This window comes from Terrapene carolina, unplaced genomic scaffold (genome assembly GCF_002925995.2).
Source record: "Terrapene carolina triunguis isolate 2854851 unplaced genomic scaffold, T_m_triunguis-2.0 Scaffold96, whole genome shotgun sequence".
NCBI lineage: Eukaryota > Metazoa > Chordata > Testudines > Emydidae > Terrapene > Terrapene triunguis.
In genome coordinates, this window is record NW_020664447.1 from 14,841,429 (window position 1) to 14,863,978 (window position 22,550).

At 45.6% G+C, this 22,550-nt stretch overlaps 1 protein-coding gene across 4 annotated transcripts in view; it reads right to left on the reverse strand.

The window, feature by feature from the left end:
- Positions 1 to 371: 371 nt before the first annotated feature.
- Positions 372 to 22,550, reverse strand: part of BBOX1 (gamma-butyrobetaine hydroxylase 1) — a 110,650-nt gene continuing 88,471 nt past the window's right edge. For 3 of the 4 annotated variants that reach the window (XM_029911454.1, XM_026651345.2, XM_026651344.2), the window contains exons 4-7: positions 12,244 to 12,349; positions 8,206 to 8,402; positions 6,966 to 7,132; positions 372 to 2,067 (exon numbers count right to left, since the gene is read on the reverse strand). In XM_029911454.1, the coding sequence (XP_029767314.1) occupies positions 1,907 to 2,067; positions 6,966 to 7,132; positions 8,206 to 8,402; positions 12,244 to 12,324 (606 nt within the window). In that variant the 5' untranslated portion in view covers positions 12,325 to 12,349 and the 3' untranslated portion in view covers positions 372 to 1,906. Of the gene's footprint in view, positions 2,068 to 6,965; positions 7,133 to 8,205; positions 8,403 to 12,243; positions 12,350 to 14,110; positions 14,200 to 22,550 lie in introns of those variants that run through there. The other variant, XM_026651342.2, reaches the window with a different exon arrangement.

A 22,550-nucleotide genomic window follows, 5' to 3' on the forward strand; every position in this document is an offset into this window, starting at 1 on the left:
ACAGTCTTTGTGTTAGATTTCAGGAAGAGAAGCAGACATGAGTTTTCTATTCTAGTGAAGACACTGACAATCTTTCCAGTAATTCCCACAGAAGAAATGGACAGCCTCAACAATGAATTTGTTACCTCCCAGTTAACAAAGAAGTTTTAATTTGAAACAGAATCAATGCTAGTGACGTCTTTTTGCAACAAGATGAGTGAACTAAAAAGTCCAGTGTCAGGGACACCACAGTTTCCACTGCTTTCCAAAGCTATCTGAGTTTTGTCTCATAGCAATGCTGGATGTGAAAGGATTTTCAGCATATGTGCAAAAATTTGCACCCATCAGAGAAGTGAAATCAAAACTAGGACACTAAGTACTTGCCACCAAAATGAATTTGTTTTGCAAACAGTACTGCTACCAGCTCTATCCGAGCAAGGAGAGGCTGAAGAAAGCAAGAGTGATATGTTCACAGTACTTCAACAAGATAATTAATAAGGTAAATACATGTTTCTATGGTATTATTTAGCAAAGTAATATAAGGGAACTTATATAGTGTGTCTATTCAGATAGGCTTTATTAGCAAATTAAATACCACCACAAATCTCCCTGAAATTATTTTGGAAATGTTGGTCAGTATGGATATCTGAGACAGAAGGCAGAACTGAACCAGGGTCTCCCATGTTCTGGGTGACTACCAGTGTTGGTGGGAGGGGGCTTCTCCTCTGTTTTTCTTGAGAAAGGGATGACCTGGCTTAGGCAATGAATTCCAAGAAAGGCTTCATGGCTGTGAATCCCAAGTGGAGAGAGATGCCTCCCTTAGGCCTGGAGTTAGGCACCTACCACCTACTGAAGAGTGGGGTTTAGGACACACCCCTCTCCTTGGCATGTCATACTGGCTATCTTGGGCAGCTCCCAGCTCAATCTGCTGCCTTTTGTGAATCCTATATTTAGGCAACTAATTCTCCCCTTGTTGTATAGGGAGCCCAGGTGCCTAACTCAGGGCTGTGAATTCCACTTGGTGGCAAAGTGCCTTAAAGTTAGGCTTTGCAATGCTGAGCCTAGTCCCCCATGTGACTCTCATGCTGAATCTCTCAGTGCCTCAGTTCCTAGCTGTAAAATGGGGCCAAAAACACTTCCTTTGGCTGTACAGACTGTAAGCTCTTCAGGACAGGGAGAGTCTTCTACTAAGTATTTGCAAAGCACCCTCTGCAACAGGGGTCTGATCTCTGGACGTTAGGTAGTATTGTAATACTACTGCTGATAAGGAAGGGTATGAGTCCATCTCTTCTCTTATAGCTGTATGGACTCTTTAGAGCTAACTGGAATAAAAAGTACTAAAAAAACTTACTCGTGGGTGTGAAATTAAGCAGGAGTGGCTCTGAACATACACAAAGAGCAGATCTGTTGAGTAAGAAGATGCTATTTTTGAATAGTCACTTTCCAGAGTAGAATTGCTTGTTAACATCACTGCAGATTCTAAAGCTTTTGTTGGGTTTTTTTGGGGCGGGGTAAAGAAAACGAGTCATTATATAGAAAATGGTTTTATATCTCTGAAAATAGATATAAAATTCGCAGAAAGCTGCTGTCCATTACAAACCCTTAATGGGTGACATGTGAAAGGCTTTTCTTGATGCCTCACCTGGAGAGACTGATTTCTGAGAAGGGAAGGCCTATTTGTGGTGTATTGGTATCTAACCAGTTTCAGACTAGTACAGCAGGGTGTAATACCACTTACAATGACAGCAGAATAAAGATATACTGCGAGATATATTGTTTTCAACAAAGCATACCTTTGAAAAATATATTCGGTCTTTCAAAGGTTATATTAGTGAAGGTTTAAAATGTGGAAATCCAATATATTTGTATTTTTTAAAACAAAGATGAACTGTCCAAGGCATTGCTAATTATTAAACCAGAAGAAAGTTTAATTGCCATTCTGGACGATCTTCCTCAGGAGTCGGAGTCTTGACATTACCACATCCCAGTCTGCATAAGCACCTTCGAGGTGACGGGATATTTCTGTTCCTGATTGGTAGCTCCGGCGACCATGCAGTAAACGCCAGTTGTCAAATGTTACTATGTCTCCTACGAAGAGATTAAACAATGTACTTCACAACTTTGTCATGTTTTCCATCATTTCAAATATATAACACATTGAAGTGCTTTAAATGCATTTGTCTGAGTGTCTCTTTAAACCCACAGCCCCAAAACACCTGTTCCCCACAACTGAGAAATGTAAACATTCCTAGAAAGCACAACATTCCATCACTTACATCTGTCTGTGCCTGGGGTAACTGAGCACCTCATAATCATTAATATACTGATGCTCACAACATCCCAGTGGCATTGAGCAGTGCTATTATCACCATGTTACGGATGGGAACTGAGACAGAGAGGGACTAAGTGACTTGCCCACAGTCACCCAGGAAGTCTATGGCTGGGAATTGAATTCAGATATCTCAAGTCTCAGGCTGGAGCCCTAGCCACTGTATCTCCTGCAAACTGCAACTCCCTCCCATATCACTGGGGTTATAGAGGCTGCAGGAGTACCACAACCCTATGGCTGGAATAACCACTTTGCAAGGATCCAACCAGCACAGAGAAAGGGGTCTGACATGAAATAAAATGACCTCACCAATGGTGGCAATGCAGCACAGCCTCTACCCCCCTGAATGGGGGGGTGGGGGGGAGGGGAGGAATGTACAGGGTATCCAATTCATCATTGTAGGGGATAATCACAGCGCAGAATGTAGCTAGGAGGCTCCCACTCCTCAGTCAGGGACCATTCACATTTGGCCAAGTTCTCAGTCTTTGAAAAACTGCAGTTTGCACCTCAGGTGCCAACTTTCACATGGTAAATAAGCACCTCAACTTTCACAATAAGCCAAAAATCAAGCTAATCCCATATCAAAACAAGGCCAAAACAACCTAATCCCTAAAACCCCAACACTGTATGTGACTAGATCCCCCCGACGTGCAGTCTGGGACTGTGGTGGGCCCGCTGTGCACCCCTGACTCTCTCCACCTCTGGCCCCTGCTTGCCGGGAGCCGATCAAAAAAAAAGAAGCAACAAGCTGCAACAAGCTACAAGCCAAACAAGCAACAAGCTACAAGCCAAAAACTAGCCAACAAGCAACTCACAAGCCAATTAGCCCAATTTCTGTGTTTTTTTTTCATGGGTTTGGCATGTCTGGTTTGCACATGCTCAGAAGCAGCTTCTTAAGAGTCTGGGAGATAAATTCTTCAAAGGTTCTGCTGGCACTGAACACACATACTCAAGAGCCTCACAGCTCCCATGTGTGACTGCACTGCACATGTGCTATCCCCACCAAACAACTCAGCATGCTCCATCTCTGGGTGCTGGGGCTAAGCAGGACTTTCCCGGCAATTGTGGCTCTGGGCTGCTGTGGTGCCAGGCACCAGAACTGAGAGCAACGGACTGTCTGTCCTGTAGACTCAATGCTCTTGCTGATGGTGCCCAACAGTGAGGAGGAAGGAAGCAGCCTGATTAGAAGGCAGAGGTGAGGAATGGTGGAGGTGTGCGTGTGCTTGGGTGTGGGGGGGACATGAAAAGAGGGGAATGAAAGAGCCAGAGGGTGGGGAGATGCAGACAGGGAAGCAGTAGCCGACAGGAGCTGGGGGAAGGGGCAGCAGAGGGAGTTAGGGAGGAGAGGTGCAGGTGTCTCGGTGGTATACAGGTGTGATTCAGGGGGAAGAGGGGTAGGAGCCTGGGTCTGGATAGGGTTAGAGGGAATGGGAGCAGGAGCTGGGGGAAGGGGCTGGAGAAGGTGAGACAGATGTGCTGGGGGACAGGGAAAAAGGGTCAATAAGCACTTAGAGCATACTATCTTCGGGTTTTTACACTGCTGCCCACCATTGTAACGTCTGAGCACCTTCCATGCAAAATCCCCTCCAGAATGTGGAACTGAACCCAGGAGTCCTGAGACTCTACATTCCTCTGCTGTCAGCAAATATGTACGAAACCTACTTGCAAAGTGTGTCTTATCTCCCTCTATGCCCAATCCACGTACTCTGCCTGCTGCTCCTATCAATAACTCTGTTAGCTCAAGTGGCAGAGGTCTGAGAGGATCTAAAGTTTCCAAACCTGCTTGATGACCCGGGCGGGTGTCAGTATGATGCTACATGATGGAATTTCTGTGTTCTCAGATTTTTTTTTTTACATGAGGAAACGACATCCAAAACCATTACATTAAAAGAACATTATTAAGGTTGCAAAGCTGAGCACTCAAAAGTTAGGAAATGTCAGAATTAAGTTTGCCCATACAGCCTTAATCCAGCCCCCTTGTGCATATGGCTTTTGATACAGTGTACGTACTATTTTTTTTCCAAAGGATTCCTGCCTCATTCAGTGCTTTGGGAATTAATCAGGTTTATATACTGAAGGAGGGTGTTATCTCTAGGACTCCTGCTGCACGGTGGAAGGTATGTAGTGAATAAGGCAGGAAACTGGAGGAAGAGAAACAAGATTGCCTGTTCTCAAATGGATAAAGCAGATGTTAATTCCCTTGAAGTTTACACCGCTGGTGTGGAGTCAGGAGTCTGGCTGATCCCATAGGCGTGGTGGGGGAGAAGGACCTAGATGGGAAATGTTAGCCAAAGGATTAGGAAACTGTTAAAAAGAGCAGACTGAGGAAGAAAGGTAGGGTCTGCAGTGAAAGAGACGGCAACTAATTTCCTAGACACTGGGGAACCAGGCAGAGCAATGCAAGAGGAGGGAGGGTGCATGAGAGATTGTGCAGAGGAGGAGGAAGTGTGAAGGACTGCATGGAGGATGTGAAAGAGGGACCACAAGAGATCATGCAGAGGAAGTGGAAGGGCCATGAGGGATTCGCGGCAAAAGAGGAAGAACGACAAGGTATCACATGCAGTGGGAGGAAGATCCGGGACTGTGTGGATCATGCGGAGTAGGAAGAGGGACCACACAGGACCATGCTGAGGAGGAGGGGGAGGAAGGACAACAAGGGATTGTGCAGAGAAAAGACCACAAAAGATCATGAGGATGATGCTCAGGGGCCAACAAGGTATCACTGGAGGAAGAGGGACCACAAAGGTTTGCTCAGAAATAGAGGAGGAAGCAGCATGAAGGACCATACAAGGATGAAGAACTGTTGGTAAGAGAACAAATGCAGGTGCCTTTAACAATGGGTGATGAGTAAAGAACAACTAGGTTGAGGAAAGAGATGGCTGCACAGATGAGAGTCACCCACAGCAACCTCTCAGGAGATGTGTGAATCTTTATTCCCTCAGGTGCAGTGGGCTAGGGCAGAGCCTTATCCCCTGTTACAGCCAGCACAGGGGAGGGACTAATAAATTTCCCAGGTGTCCGAGGCTGTCTCCAGCCTTGGGAGCTACCTTGGGAAAGTGGCTGAAATAGAGAGCACTCATGGCTCCCCTCTCAGTCATGGCTCCACATATGATGATCTGGTTTTAATGGGTGAACTCACTTCACATACACAAAGCCAGAGGCTCTGTGCAGGTGATGAGCATGGGGGCTAGCAAGTAAAATCCACCCACAACCCAGAGGCAAGGTGCGGGTTTGCGGTGCACCCCGCCCCGGGGCATCTATTACTACAGCCTATGGGCTGGAAGAGTGTGTGCTCCAGCACCTCCACCCTGCTTGTGTGGGGCAACAGTGCCACTGGAGACACGTAATAATGGATCCCCTGGTCCATCTACATCGCTGCCCTCTGCAGCACACAGGACAGCAGATGCCTTCATGTATAGCCCTGCTGCACAAACCTACTGCGGCACATTAGCATGGCACGTCTTTGCACAAGCACTGTGCACCATGGTAATTTTCAGCCAACATGCTCAAAACAGCCCGTATTTTGTGTGTGTAATATACCTAACTACATTAAAAGAACATTAAAGTTACAAAGTCAAGTGTTTAAAAGTTAAGAAATGCCAGAATGTAGCTAACCCTTGCAGCCTTAATTCAGTCCTCTTGTGTGTATGGATTACGATACAGGTTACGTCTATACTTGGAACTAGGGGTGTGATTCTCGGCTCACGTAGCCATACTCACACTAGCTCTCATTGCACTAGCGTGCTAAAAATAGTAGAGTAATCATGGTAGCAAAGACTGAAGCAAGCGGCAGGAACAGATTAGTCACCTTGAGTACAAACCTGACTGGAACCCCCTGGGTACATACTTAGGGTGGCTAGTCTGTGCCACTGCTTGCTGCTGCCCATTCTACCGCAGCTACACTACTATTTTTAGTGTGCTGGCTTGGTGAGAGCTAGTGCAAGTGTATGAAAACTGGGATTCACACTCTCAGCTCCAAGTGTAGACACAGCCACAGTCCTCAATTAAGTGATCACATACTACTTTTTACCACAAGACCCCTTCCTCATACAGTGCACAGAAGGAACGTGCTCACTTAATGGGCAGCTATTTAATGGTTTGTGTTATCCTCATCATTCAGCCTGGGCCCCATGAATTATTTACTGCACGCTATTTAAACCCTGCTCCAAATACAGAGTAATTAATTTCCTCCTATGGTTTCTATGATGCTCTCACCATAGTATCTGAATGCTTCATACCTAGTAGTGAATGTGTCTTCACAACACCCCTGTAAGGTAGTTCAGTGCTATTATCCCCATTCTACAACTGGGGAACTGCGGCACAGAGAAATTAAGGGTAAAACTGTCTAAAGTATCCACTGATTTTGGATGCCCAACTTGATACACCTCAGACCTAATTTTCCAGAAAACTTAGCATTTTTATAGCACTTTACATGTTCAAAAACAGCTCCAATTGATTTCAGCTGCGGTCATGAGTGCTCTGGACTTCTCCAAATCTGGCCCCAAGTATTTCATGTTGGGCACTCAGAGAGGACCGAGATTCCCTTTTTGTACCAGAATTGTACTAACATGTTCAAATGTTTAGGATTTTGTTCTTAGGCAAAAGCATGAAAAAAAATCTTCCAATTTCTATAAGCAGAAGCAACTTATTCACTGACCTGGTTTCATCTTGTAGGTAAACTTATGTTCCGGGCTGTTCAATAGATCAACAAATTCCTTCAGAGCTGCATAAAACGGCTGCACTTTTTCAGCAGGTATGTCAAAAACAGTGTCTCTTGTTGCATTATTATAATTGATACGAACCACCTGGCCTCTGTAATCTACACTGAGAGAAAGAGAGAGAGAGAGAGAAATATATTATCATGCCACTCAACCTTTTAGCATATTTTTGTTTTGGTAAGGACGGGTTCACTTTCCCCTTTCAGTTGCTGGCTGTTACAGCACAGTTCAACAATGAAGTGTCGTGCTATGACAAAGTATTGTACATTATTGCATATCAGACTCCTGCTTTCAAGTTTATCAATGGGTCAGGGTTTAGGAAGATTAATAATCAAAGGGACTTGAGCTCCTAAATATTTTGGCATTTTTGAAAATCCCACCCTTATTCTGTCTATATAAAAAATCAACACACACACACATAATGTGTGTGTTTTGATTAATAGATTTTTACAGCCAGAGGGGACCATTATGACATCTAACCTGACCTCCTTGTCATGTAACAAGATTAAAAAAAGAGGATAAAACAGCAAGACAGCCTCTATGTAACATAAGAGTTTTTTCTATCTAGGAGCTTCATAACATGGCAGCATCCCAGCATTGGTACACATTTCATATAGAATTTAGATAGAAGACCAACTGAAGGATATCAAGAGAAGGTTAGTATGGTTGCTTTGAGTTCCTGGAGGGTGGAAAGAATGAGTAGGGAAAGTTGAGACAATGATAAATTCAATAATAAAAATAATAAAGAATAACTGACATATTATAGTACAACATAATTCAGTTGATAAGACATAATAATTAAAGACAAAATTGAAACACTGTTTTCCCACAAGGTGGCAGGCATAGACCCTCTAACATCTTTCTGCAAGAGAAACAATGAAAGATGCCAAATAACCTTTTTCATTCAAGCAAATTGTTGCTGTGCAACTAGTACTTAATTTGTAATGAAAGAGGTGCTGGGGCTCAAACAATTTTTTTACATTCAAAACTAATGCAGCAAGCCCAGAGGTGTCAGGGCTATGAACTGCCAAGCCTAGAGGTACTGGGGCTCAGCCCTGGCAAGCCCAGGCACAAATTAAGCACTGTGTGCAACCCTGTAATTCCTGGTGAACCAGCAATATGGTATGAGCTACTACTGGGATTCTATTAGATATAATCACACCCTTGACTATTACTCACTCTATAATCCTCTGTTTAGACTGCATAGTGAAATCACAGTAGTCGACCCCAACATCCGTGAAGTCTACAAGGGTGGAGGAGAGGATCTGAAAGGCTTGAGGATTTTGCTCCTTCAGCTTGTTGGATACATGAAATCCATCTACAACTTCACTTTCACCTCCAGTAGCTGCTTGTTTTATACAATGAAGAAACTGAATCTGTAACAAATTAACACCTTATTACAGGAAGAAATAGCCTGGATATTTAATAATTCATTGTCATCAGTTCATTCATCTGTCCTGTCATTTAAAAAATATCCTAAAAGACTAAAGGACCTGTATCCCCATTGTATTACCCCAGTTTCACACCAGTCTGAGTCTACTGTCACAATGGGGTAAAACTTAAGTAACAAGGTGGTGAATTAGGCCTAAATCACAAAGCTCTGGTTCCATAAATTTCTTCTGGCCTGAGTCAGGTTGGTACAACTGGTGATTACTGCCATATAATTTAAACACACACTGTGGTCATTACAGCCTCTCTAAATATAGGGAATTATTTTCCACTTGCAGAAATGACATAATTAGGTGTGAAAAATGTGCTCACCAAGGATGTCAGTATGTGTCACTGGCTCATTGAAGACAGCAGGTCTAAGATATCTACAGCAATAATGGACCCTCAGGAAACATACACTTCTGTTTATGTTGTGTTCAGAGTTCTCAAAAAATTGGACAAGATGGAGCTGAAGGGCCAAATTCTGCTCACAGTTGCACGAATGTAAATCTGGGATAACTCTATTGGGCCCAGTGTTGCTCCTACTGATGTTAATGGCAAACTTCCAGTGACATCAAGGAGAGCAGCATCTGGTCCACTTACTGCAGTTTACATCAGTGTAACTAAACACAGAATTGGACCATCATTTACATGAATGCAACTTTCACTGAAGTCATTGAGGACTGCACCCAAGTAATGGAACTGAGTTAGAGCTAAAGAAAATGGGAAGTAAAACAGAGAAGTGAGGGGAAGGAATGGATTCAGGTATTGTTAGCTGCCCCTGTAGTATGGGGTGACGTAATATGGCAGTGATTATAGGGAGAAACAGGGGTAACTGTTGAGGCAGAAGAAGAATCAATCAACATAACCGCAAATGAAATGAAGTTTAGATTCTAAATACAACCTGCCCTAGATAAGGGATGGTGTATGGCTGCACTGGCCCAGGCACAAATGTGGTTCAGGGACTCACAATTCGTTCCCTGTTCCTTCTGTGTGCTGGAGCGGGAGTACATTACTTCATCCTTTTCACAGAAGAGCTTGCTCCCACTTCATATCCCAGACCAGCTAATCTGGACAGAAAGGTCCAGAATAGCTGGTAGAGAGGTCCAGAATTGCTGGTAGAGGTGCGCAGGAGACAGGATACCCATTTGCTAAAGGCGGGGAGTACTAGGAAAGCAGCTTCTTCTCTCACCACCATGGCGAGAATTGCAATCTGTGCATGAGCAAACAGGGGCATACATGGTCAGGGAAGGACTGTGACAGTCTAACCCATAAGTGATAATGGCCCTATGACAAAACGCCAAGGGATGCAAAATGAGACATTAGCTTTCCAGTCTAGAGAGATGGAAACTCCAACCAAAACTAGTACTCATCTTTAACAGGATATCATGTGAATGAGATCAAAACTTTGGAAAAATCCTCAGATATTTTTATAGGTGACCTCTAAAAATTAATCATCATCCATTTAGGGCCATACTTTCTGTTTTAGATAGTATCCAGATACTGTATAATAATTAGGAAATTAGCACAATCATGCATTGTGAGCCTAGATGGCAAATATGTTTCTAATGTGATTAAAAACAATTTTTATTTTAAACTGGGGTTTTAGAATTGAACAGGTTGTGCTTTTTTTTTTTTTTTTTTTTTTTAATGTTTTATGGCAGTACGTGATGTTGTGGTTTTGGCATAGATAAGATAGTGAGCTAAGGCACATCTGTTTCCTATTAATGAACTACCACTCTATTCCTATTCCACATTAACCAACAGCATCTAAATGAATTTTCAGCAGGTAGCACATTAATGTGAAAGATTTGGCTCCTCTTCAGAAATAGATCATGCTGGCCTGTTCATTTCATCACAAAATGATTACTTCCAGCCTTGGGGGGGTGGGGGGGGAGGGGGGATTGCAAGTATGAAATTTGAAGGTACAAATGTTTGCTGTAGTATCTTTAGTTAGTTATACATTCTTTGTGGTACTCTCTTTCAGGTCTGTTGTGAATTATGTGAATCATGTTGTGCTGTCATGGTGACTCAGAGTTCTACAGGTTAACTGGGTAAAAATGTTTTTCCTGTTATTAGTTTAAAGTTGTTGCCATCCAGTTTCACGGGATGTCCCCTTGTTCTTGTATTATGCTTAAGTAAACAGAAGTGTCGATTTACCTTCTCTCACTCATAAGTTTTATATCTTGATCATCTCTCCTATTTGTCTCCTCTCTGAATTAAACATACCTAGAATAAATTTTTCAAAGCTGCCTAAGGTATGCCCAGTTCCCATTAGTTTTAATCTTTTCAATCTCTCCTCCTGTGGAAGTATCCTCGGGCCTCTAATAGTTTTCTCTGAACTTCTGTTTTTGTTATATTATTTTTCAGATAAGGTAGTCGGAAATGGACACGGTATTCAAAGTGAGGAACCCTATTGAATTGGATAATGGCACTGTAATATATTCAATATCATTTTTGTGCAACATACCGCATCCTAATATGCAGTTTGCTCTTTTTGACTTGCACATTACACAGAGGTTTTCACTTAGCTCTCTACGGTGGCTCCCTGATCTTTTTACTAAGTAATTACAGTTAATTCAGTCTCCGGTAGTATGAATATTTCAAATGTCTCCTTCCAATGTGCACTACCTTCCATTTGTCAAAAGTGAATTTCATTTGCCATCCCTGCTGCCCAGTCAGCTGGTTTTGTTAGGCCGCTTTGGAGTACCTCACATTCTTCCCTAATCTTGATTTACTTAAATCATGTTATATCTTCTTACTGTTCACTGTCTTTTCTAGTTCATTAATGAATATTTTACACAACATTAGCACTATTATAGCTCGATGGCTCACCTTTTGCCACATGGAAAACTGACTATTTATCCCTGCTCTTTTCTGTCTCAGCCAACTTCTAATCCATGACACAGAACTTCACCTTCACCCCATGACTAGTTAATTTTCTTAATAGCTTCTTGTAAGGGACTTTGTCAAAGTTTTATGAAAGTCCAAATAAATTATATCTACCAGTTCTCCTTCATCTAATAGTTTGTTGACTCAAAGAATTCCAGCAGACTGGAGCAGCAATTTTCCCCATTATAAACATTTGATGCTGTAAGAAAATTAATGACTTACAAATGCATGGAAGTAAACATCACTGCTATTGATTTTACTTGATCCTCCCTGTGCCATCTCATTCAGTACAATTTAGGAACAAGTTTTCCTTAAATATTATTTTAAATTGTTTTCAACTTCTAGAGAAAGTGATGCGGTGACTTGATCTCAGTCCATAAATACCACAGAGAATGTATCTGGTACGAGGGAACCTTTTCATTTAGCAGACAACTGCATAAATAAAGCCAATGGCTGGAAGCTGCAATTAAATTCAAATTGGATATAAGATGCAATTTTTAATTTCAGTAAGGGTGATTAAGCGCCTCAGCAGCTAACTAAAGGAAGTGGTGAATTCCCCATTATTTGGAGTATTTAAATCAAGACCAGATGTCTTTCTAAAAAGATATCCTCTAGTTCAGCTACAAGTTATTGGGTTTGATAGTGTTCACTCATATAGCAGGAAAGAATAATTTGCTCCATTGTAGGAATTACTGGTGTAATTCTATGGCCTGTTATATGGGAATTCAGACTAGATAATCATAATTCTTCCTATGGATTGATGAACTTTAAAAAAACGGAAATTTTACATATATCTAAGTTTTGCTCAGCAGACACATTACCTGTCGCTTTTTCAAATTATAGGAACAATGAGATTTTTCCCCTTGCTTTGTGGAAAAGTCAGTAAGTTCCCCTTACCCCAGGTGGATGCTGCAGAACAGGGTAATCAGTGTGAAAACTTAGCTTCCCAGATGTGTAAGCCACATTATTAGCATCCATTTTGTCTTCCACTTGCCAAGTAGGGCTTTACAATGAAAGAAAAAAAAAAAAAAAGAGGAAACATGTTAAAGCCATCTGCCATTTAAGCCAGCAAAGTACAATGAAACTATGAAATCTCAATACAAAAGAGCTATTAAAAATTGCTGGATATAGAATTATTGTTATAATGAGAAGGGACAAACAATGAGTCGCCAGTGCCCTTCACAGCACTGAACTGGCCATTTCAGCAACTGTGCAACAGAAGCAATCACTTCAAAAATGATGCTAGTGTGTGTGGAGTAGGCCAGACAAGTTGCCCCCAGTGCTATATCTCTGAGGGTATTGCCTTTGCTTTTCTAGTAAAAGCTCTGAGGACTGTATTGTGCCAGCATTCAGCAGAAGGGCAGGACAGAACCTCAGCTGGTGTAAATCAGTGTAGCACCTACTGGGGTTGCACAGGTGTAAGGGAGGACAGCATTTTTGGCACGGTTTGTTCAATTTGGTCATTTCCATTTCCCCAAAGAAAAAGTGGAAGCACTGTAAGTTGCATTTCTTTTTCAAAGATTTTTAAGCCTTTAAATGACAGGGAAAATGTCAAATACAGAGTACCCTTTACAACATGGCCTTTCCCATATTCCCTTAAAAGAAAAATCTCTGGATGAAAGACGTCAAGATATAATTTCTTGCCATTCCCTTCGTACTTTCTGAGAGCTAGTCCCATTATTTTTCCTCTACATTTTTATTAAATTTCAAGATGGATGAACTAAAATCAGCATGAGTCTTGCTGACAACAGCAACAAATTATATATTGTAAGGTGGTTGAATACAAAGACATACAGTCATCAGATTTGCAATGCAGTCAAAATATGTTTCAAATGACACACCATGCAGCAAAGTCTAAGGCCAAAAACCACATGTTCTGGTTTGCACAAAGTTCATACAATTGAATACAGTTCATGGCAAACGTGTAATATAGATCCAGACATTTGTCTGGGAAGTGTAAGTCAACATATGCAGTCCATGTAATCACTGAAGAAGACATGATTTAAAAAGAAAAATATGAAGACTCATTTCCCCTTGTGAATTACTGCAGACTAAATATACAAAACACAAGCCATTTGAAATATAGAGATAATGCTTATTTTTTATAAAATGCCCAGGTTAAACTTGAAAACACAGTTCAAAATGATTTATATATTGTATACAAAAACTTTTGCTTTGGGACAAGAATTTTTAAGTATAGGTATGCGAAAAACTGCTAAAGGCAGATTTATAAAATTGCTGGGAAAAAAACCCAGAATATTAACAAATGTGTTCAACTGTCATGGGGAAATTCATTTAATTATATGGTATAGTAAGTATTCATCACATGTGACTTCAGTTCTAAAATATGAAGACCTCAACCACATTTGCACAGTTACTAATTTTAAGGCCAAAAAAAAAATGTGTTATGTCATCCTTGTCATTAGTGTTGAGGGTAGCTTTGTCGTGGTAGGCTCCAGAGCAATTTAATGGCTCCAAAGCATTTTAATCTACTGTAATGCTCTTGCTTCTGAGAAAATATATACCTCTGGTGAAATAAAAATACATTATAGAATTACTGTGACATTTTACAAAAAGGCACATTCATTCTGTTAAACAAGGTATGCTATGGGAGTTAATCCACTGGAACATTCCTTCCATGTAAGGAGATTCTATCAAAGATCAAGTTACTAACTTATAGCCAAATATTGATTAAATGCAAAAAGCTACATTAATGCACTGTCCAGCTTGAAAATGTAATGCACAGAAGTTAGCAAATTCAGACCTTAACATTGCTAAAGAGGTAGAACTCAGTCACAGGGAGAGTTGCTGTCTGATGAGAGTGCTGGTGCAAGAGGTAAAGGAGGAAAATATGGGTAATCCCAGAGGACTCTGATCCCTCAACAGAGAACAAAATGGGCTGGGAATGGTCTATGGATCAGTAACAAAGGTCAGATTCCAACTTCAGTTGCACAGCCTGCATGGCAGAAAATCAAGCACTGTGCAGGTACAACAATCGTGTGTGTTACATAGCAATACATACAGCCCACCTGAGATGAGAAGCTAGCCTGTTAGCTGTGACTGGGAATCATTGGCACTGAAATCTGCAACCATACTGAAACTCAGGCCACAATAATTAAAAGGTTCTGGAACCCAAGCCCAGTTTAGCAAAAATATACCACATTTTTGTATCTGAAATGGGAAAACTCAGCATGAGGCAGGGGTTCTCTGGCCATTGAAAAACATAATAAAATATATAGTTAAAAATATTTGACTTAGAGGAAAATAACATAGTGAGTTTCTGACTTTATAAGAGGTACTAGAGAGACTACGGGCTTGTCTAAATGGTGGCAAACCACACAAAGAGGCATAATTTGTGAAGTGCTCTAATGTGTTGCGCTTTAATTCCCTATGTTGGCACACTACCTACTTCGCATTGGTGTAGTTCTGTTTCAGCTACACCAGGAATCTCTTATGTATCTATTTGTCCAAGCTTTCTCAACTGACTGAAGCAGGAAACCCCGATTCTTAGCCAATCATCTTCTGCGTTACAGCTGCAGTATCTGGGGAGTGCAATTTGTCTGATCCACTCATCCAGAATATCAGTGACTGACTGGAAACCCTGTATAGTATAGCGACATACATAGAACTTGGAGGGAGCAGCACAGGTTGAAGAAAAAAGAACAGTTTGGAAGATGCACCAGGAAGTCAGTCTTGTGCACCCGTGGCTGGCATGCAGACCACGGAATCTCTGTAAATAGATATCCTAATAGTCAGTTTAGTTTTAGAAACAGGGAGTCCTCTCAAGTTATTACCCAGCACGCAGTACATAAAACATACAGTAACCTACATACTTTGGTAAGGACACCTTTAAAAATGAGTGACGATAAATAAAAATAAATGTACTTGGTTTCTGTGCTCCGAAAGGACATATGGACAAGATTAAAGACTTTAATTCCCTCTTCATTTGTGGGAGCTGCATTTACTGTTGTTCTGTTATTGGGAGAATCTGCAAACTGGTTGGGATATTTATTTAGCAGGGTTGCCAATCTGAAATTTATAATTTTGTTTCTAACGTTTGTTAGACCTTTGGATTTGAGTGCCATTAAAATAACAAGGAATTATTAGGAATTATTATTTGATTATAGTTTTTTTTTTTTAAAAACCCTCAACATTACACATAAGCACTAATTGAACTTCTTTGTTAGGGTCTAAGAAATTGATTGTAAAGTCTTTCGCTAAGTCTTTTGCTAAGAACTGCATGTTCAATAGGTTCTTACTAAAAAATGTGCAGTTGGGCTGCATATGGAAATGCCAATACCAGATGCTGAAATTTCCTAATAATTCATGTCTCAAAGTGAAACGCATTAAAACTGGGGGGAAAGATGCTAAATGTAGCCAAAAATATCATCAGGAGAGAAATGAGTAAGTGTAACTGAATATTAAGTCCCCCTCTATTCTATGATCTTTTAAATGAATTCCAACTACAAATGACATATAAAAATATTGAAAAAGACTTTAATGTGCTACATTATATAGCCTAACAAACATAATAGCTATATAAAAGACAGTTACCTTTTCCGTAACTGGTGTTCTTCGAGATGTGTTGCTCATGTCTATTCCACAATAGGTGTGCATGCTTGCAACGTGCACCGGTGCTGGAAGTTTTTCCCCTAGCAATACCCATAGGGGAGCGCCACAGTGACCCCTGGAGTGGTGCCTCCATGACATGGTATAAGGGGCACTGCTCGCTCTCCCCACCCTCAGTTCCTTCTTACCAGACAACTCCGACAGAGGGGAAGGAGGGTGGGATGTGGAATAGACATGAGCAACACATCTCGAAGAACACCAGTTACGGAAAAGGAAACTGTCTTTTCTTCTTCTTAGAGTGATTGCTCATGTGTATTCCACAATAGGTGATTCCAAGCTATGTCCATTGGAGGTGGGTAGGAGTTCACAAATTCTTGGGACGGAGTACAGCCCTGCCGAACCCGGTGTCTTTCCTGGTTTGGGAGACGATCGCATAGTGCGAGGTGAACGTGTGAACTGAAGACCACCTGGCAGCCCTACAAATGTCCTGGATGGGGACGCGGGCCAAAAAGGCAGCCAACGAGGCTTGCGCCCGAGTCGAGTGCGCCTTCACAATTGGTGGCAGAGCGATTCCCGCCAGGTCATAACAAGTACGGATGCATGAAGTGATCCAGTTGGAGAGCCGCTGAGTGAAGATCGGCTGACCTTTCATGCGCTTGGCCAGGCGATGAATAGTTGCGAGGACTTTCTGAACAGCTTAGTCCGCTCCAGGTAGAAAGCCAGAGCCCGTCTCACATCCAGCGTGTGGAGATGGCGCTCCTCACTGGACGCGTGGGGCTTGGTGCAGAGGACCGGTAGAAAAATGTCCTGACCCATGTGTTAGGCGGAGACCACCTTCGGGAGGAACGAAGGGTGTGGGCGGAGCTGGACCTTATCCTTATGAAACACCGTGTATGGGGGCTCGGAGGTCAGGGCCCTGAGCTCCAAGACCCACCTGGCCAACGTGATTGCAACCAGGAAGGCCACCTTCCACGAGAGGTGGGACCAGGAGCACGTGGCTAGTGGCTCAAACGGGGGCCCCGTGAGACGGGCCAACACCAGGTTTAAGTCCCACTGCGGAACTGGGGGCCTAAAATACGGGAAGAGACAATCCAACCCTTAAGGAATCGGCCAGTTATAGCATGGGAGAATACCGTGTGGCCATGCACTGGGGGATGGAAGGCCGATATCGCCACCAGGTGCACCTTGACTGACAAGGGCGCCAGGTCCTGGGCTCTAAGGTGGAGGAAGTAGTCCAGAATAAGATGGATCAGGGCGGCCACCAGGGAAACGCCCCGCTCGTCCGTCCATCTGGAAAATCGAGACCACTTTGCCAAGTAGGCTCGGTGCATGGAGGGTTACCTGCTTTCTAGGAGGACATATTAAAGCCCTTCTGAGCACGTCCTTTCCTCCCTACCTAACCATTGAACAGCCACGCCATGAGGTGGAGTGCCGCTAGGTTGGGGTGGAGGAGGCGGCCCTGGTCCTGGGAGAGCAGGTCCGGGCAGGACCGCAACAGCCATGGCAGGGCAACCGCCAGGCCCATGAGGGTCCCGTACCAATGCTGCCTGGGCCATGCCGGGGCAATCAGAAGGACCCAGGCCTTGTCCGTCTTTATCTTTTCTAGGACCTTGCCGATCAGCGGGAACGGGGGAAAGGCATAGAGAAACTGGCCTGACCAGGATAGGAGGAAGGCATCGGAGACAGCGCCCCATCCCAGTCCCCCCGAGCAGAACTGGGGACAGCGACAGTTCTGCCGAATTGTGAACAGGTCCACCTGGGGAGTTCCCCACACTCGGAAAAGTCTGTGCATCACCTCTGGGTGGAGAGACCACTTGTGCTGAGAGGAGAAGTCCCTGCTCAAGCGATCCGCCTGCGCATTCCGGGCGCCCGGCAGATGGAAGGCCTGTAGGCAGATGTTGTGGGCTATACAAAAATCCCACAGCCTGAGGGCTTCATGGCAGATGATCAGGCCCCGCCTTGCCTGTTGATGTAAAACATCAAGGTTGTGTTGTCTGTGAGGATCCTGACCACCCGGCCCTCCAGGGGTGAGCGGAAGGCCATGCATGCCAGCCGTACCACCCTGAGCTCCTTGACGTTTATGTGGCGGGTCAGATCCCAAGCCAACCACAGACCGTGGGTCTGAACATTCCCCACATGGGCCCCCCATCCCAGGTCCGAAGCATCGGACACCAGTTCCAGCGACGGGGCCCTGCCACTGATCGGGACCCCTTGGAGCATGTTTCTCGGGGAGGACCACCACCGAAGGGAGGCGATCACCGGTTCAGGTACCGTGAGGACTTTGTCCATCCTGTCCCTGGCCTTAGAGAACTCTGAGACTAACCAGAGCTGGAGGGGCCTCATCCTGAGTCTGGCGTGACGGACCAGATACGTGCACGCCGACATATAACCCAAGAGCTGGAGGCACGCTCTGGCTGTTGTCATCGGAAACCTTGTAACCGGGTCTATGAGCCCCTTCAGGGTCTCGAACCTATCCGGTGGGAGGGAGGCTCTGGCCGATGAGGTGTCCAGGACCGCCCCGATAAACTCTATGCATTGAACCGGGATTAATGTCAACTTGGTGTTGTTTACCCACAGGCCCAAAGTGGTGCACGTGGACAGAAGGAGCGCCATGTGATCCCACACCTGTGACCGGGAGCTACCCTTGACTAACCAGTCGTCCAGATAGGGGAAGATCTGGACCCCCCGGCGCCTGAGGTAGGCCGCTACCACTGACCTACATTTTGTGAATTCCCTGGGGCCAGTGGACAGGCCAAACGGGAGGACCATAAATTGGTAGTGTTCCTGCCCCACGACAAAACGGAGGAAGCATCTGTGCCCCTCGAATATATGAATGTGGAAGTACATGTCCTGCAGATCGAGGGTGGCATACCAGTCCCCGGGATCCAGGGAGGGGATGATGGAGGCCAGGGAGACCTTGCGGAACTTGAGCTTCACTATGTACTGGTTCAGCCTTGCAGGTCCAAGATGGGCCTGAGCCCCACTTTGGCCTTCGGGATTAGGAAATAGCAGGAGTAGTACCCTTTGCCTTTGAACTCCCCGGGTACCGCTTCCACCAGTCCTAGGCCCAGGAGCCGCCCCACCTCCTGCTCGAGCAGAGCCTTGTGCAAGGGGTCCCCCAGGAGGGACAGGGGTGGGGGGTGGTTGGGCGGGGAGGAAGTAAACTGGAGGGTGTAGCCCCGGGAGATGGTGTTGAGGACCCATCGGTCCAAAGTCAGCCACGACCACTCCGGGAGGAAAGCATACAACTGATTGGAGAAGGGAAGTTTTATTGAAGGTGGATCCCTGACTAGAACTGGCAGGGTACCCCCCGGTGTCCTGTCAAAACTGCATTTTCCCCGCCTGCCTGCCCTTGGAGGACCCAGGTTGGGGGGCAAGCCGAGACTGCCTCTGTGGGCACCTCTTATAGTCCCGCGACTTCTTATAAGCAGCCTCATATTTTGGGTGGGTGGTCTGAGCGGAAGTCTGCTGCGGCTTGAACTTAGGGTTAGCTGGAGCTGGAACATAAGACCCAGAGTCTGGAGAGTTGTGTGGGAGTCTTGCAGGCCATGCAGCTTTGTATCCATTTGTTCCACAAACAGAGCTTTGCCGTCAAATGGGAGGTCCTGCAGGGAGGTCTGCGCCTCGCTGGACAGCCCAGAGAGTAGGAGCCATGACGCTATTCTGATGGACACCGCGGAGGCCATGGGCCGCACGGCCATGTCCGCCGCATCCAAAGCTTCCTGCAGGATTTCCTGGCAGTCTCCACCAGCGCTTTGAACTCCTTCCTGTCACGCTCCTGGAGGGAGTCCTCGAACTTGGGCAGGGAGCCCCACAGATTGAACTCATACCGGCCCAGGAGAGCCTGGTGGTTCGCCACCTGTAACTGGAAGCTTGAGGACAAATAAATTTTCCTTCCAAAGGAATTCCAGCCTCCGTGAATCTTTATTTTTCCAAGGGAGGCGGGGCCGTAATCGCCTCATCCAGGAAGGGCGAGGAGGCCGGCGCGGTAATTGAGTGTCCACCGGTACCAACTGGTTGGTCTCCAGGCACGGTGCCGAGGATGTACGTCCCACTGACTCCTTCCTTGGCGGTCCGGAGAGGGAGGCCAATGGTCCTTCTGAGGCTCCGGCCACCGAGCGAGCCCACATCAGGGGCTGCGTCGGGAGCCACGGTGCACACTGGTACCATTGGGCTGGCCACGGGGCCTGGTGCCACTGCACCTGCTGTGGCACAGGCGGAGCCGGTTGTTCGGCCTGACTGGCCTGGCACATTGATGGACGACTACGAAGGGAGGCCGGGCTGACATATGACCTGCCGCTGTCCCCGGACTGGGAGGAGCAGTGGTGCCGGGAACGACGCCGACCACTGGACCGTGATCCCGACGTGGAGAACCGGTACTGTCGGTAACAGCTGCTCCGCGATCGGCTCCGATGGGTGGACCTGTGACAGTGAGACGCCGGCGATCGACGCCCAGGGCTGCAGAGGTGGTGCCATGGCGGGTTACTGGCGGGGATGCCGAACGGGAACGACGTCGACGTCCGTGCCGTGACTGGCTGCGATAACCCCTCCGAGACGAGGACCTTTGGCAACATCTGCCTTGGTCCCGTCGGTGTTCACTCCTTGAGGCGGAGCGGTGCCCAGAGTCTCGGTCGGACAGAACCCAACCAGACAGTCTGGTGGGCATCGAGGGTGATCCACGTGGACTTTTCCCTGAATGGTCGCTGGGTGGTGAACGGCGTCAGGAACGTTCCCTCGACCGAGACCGGTACCGAGCCGCGGGCGACTGCAGAGATCCCAGTGGTGGCTTGCCTCTGGAGCGCGGGGCCGACATCGGCGGTGCTCCTGGTACCGGCCTGGACATAACATCCCAGGCCGCCTGCAGGGCCTCCGGCGTGGAGGGCATCCGGACATCTGGGGAGGCCTGCTCTGAATGGGCCGGACTACTCTGCTCGACTTGAGTCGGAGGCCTAGAGGCCGGTGGGGATCAAGGACTGCCTGACATGGGTCTAGCCTCTGTCCCGGGTTAACTCCAGTGTCACAGTGAAGAAGGCCTCTTTCTAGCCTTCTTGGCATGCCCCGTGGACAGAGAGCGGTGCTGACTGGCTGATAGTGCCGAAGGGTCACCGTGCACCGACACTGCGGTGCTGACTTGGAGTCGTGCGCCAGAGCCGGGGTCAGCACCGACTCCATCAGAATAGCCTGGAGCCTAATGTCCCTTTCTCTTTTGGTCCGAGGCTTAAACGACTTGCAAATCTTGCAGCGATCGCTGAGATGGATTTCCCCCAAACAGCGCAGACAGTCCGCGTGCGGCTCACTCAGTGGCATAGATCGCCTACAAGTGTCACAGAACTTAAACCCCGGGGCGCGGGGCATGCCTCGGCCCGGGCGCTCTAACTAAACTAAACTAACTACCTACAGGTACCATACACTGAACGAACAAGCAGTTTTGGGGACGAGCTACAGCAAAGCTGGAGCAGAGCAGTTCAGAAGCACCTTCACTGGCGGCAAGAAGGAACTGAGGGTGGGGGAAGCACACAGCGCCCCTTATACTGCGCCATGAAGGCGCCACTCCAGGAGTCGCTGGTGTGCTCCCCTATGGGTAATGCTGGGGAAAAACTTCCGGCACCGGTGGCACGCACACCTATTGTGGAATACACATGAGCAATCACTCGAAGAACTGTATTCATATGCATTAACCTATTTCCTTAAATATTTACTATGCATTTACTTCATACAAACCCGTATTAAAACGCTTAAAGCTATTTTTCAGATGTTACAAATGACGATGATAATTTCTTAAAACCCTAAAGTAATTTAGGGTGAATTTCACCTCTGTGCGGAGAGCCAGTGCAAGACCTATGCATATATTCATAGATTCCAAGGCCAGTAGGGATCATTGTGATTATCTAGTCTGACCTTCTGTATAACACAGGCCATAAAACTTCCGTAAAATAACTCCTTATGAACTACAGAAGATCTTTTAGAAAACCATACAATCTTGATTTAAAAATTGCCAGTGATGGACAATCCGCCAGGACCCTGGGTAAATTGTTCCAATGGTTAATTATGCTCACTGTTAAAAGAATTACATCTTATTTCCAGTCTGAATTTGTCTAGCTTCAACCTCCATATATTGGATGATGTTATACCTTTCTCTGCTAGATTGTAGAGCCCATTAACAAATATTTGTTCCCATGTAGGTACTTATAGACCAGTGGTGGGCAACCTGAGGCCCGTGGGCTGAACGTGAGGGTAATCCGCTGGCAGGCCAAGAGACAGTTTGTTTACATTGACCGTCCGCAGGCACGACCACCCACAGCTCCCAGTGGCCACGGTTTGCCGTTCCTGGCCAATGGGAGCTGAAGGAAGCGGTCGTACTTGCGGACGATCAATATAAACAAACTGTCTCGCGGCCTGTCAGCGGATTACCCTGACGGGCCACATGCGGCCCGCAGGCAGGTTGCCCACCACTGTTATAGACTGTGATCAAGTCATCCCTTAACCTTCTCTTTGTTAAGCTAAACAGATTGAGCTTCTTTGGTCTGTCACTACAAGGCATGTTTTCTAATCCATTCATCATTCTGGTGGCTCTTCTCTGAACCCTCTCATTTATCAACCTTTTTGAACTGTGGATACCAGAATTGGACAGTAGT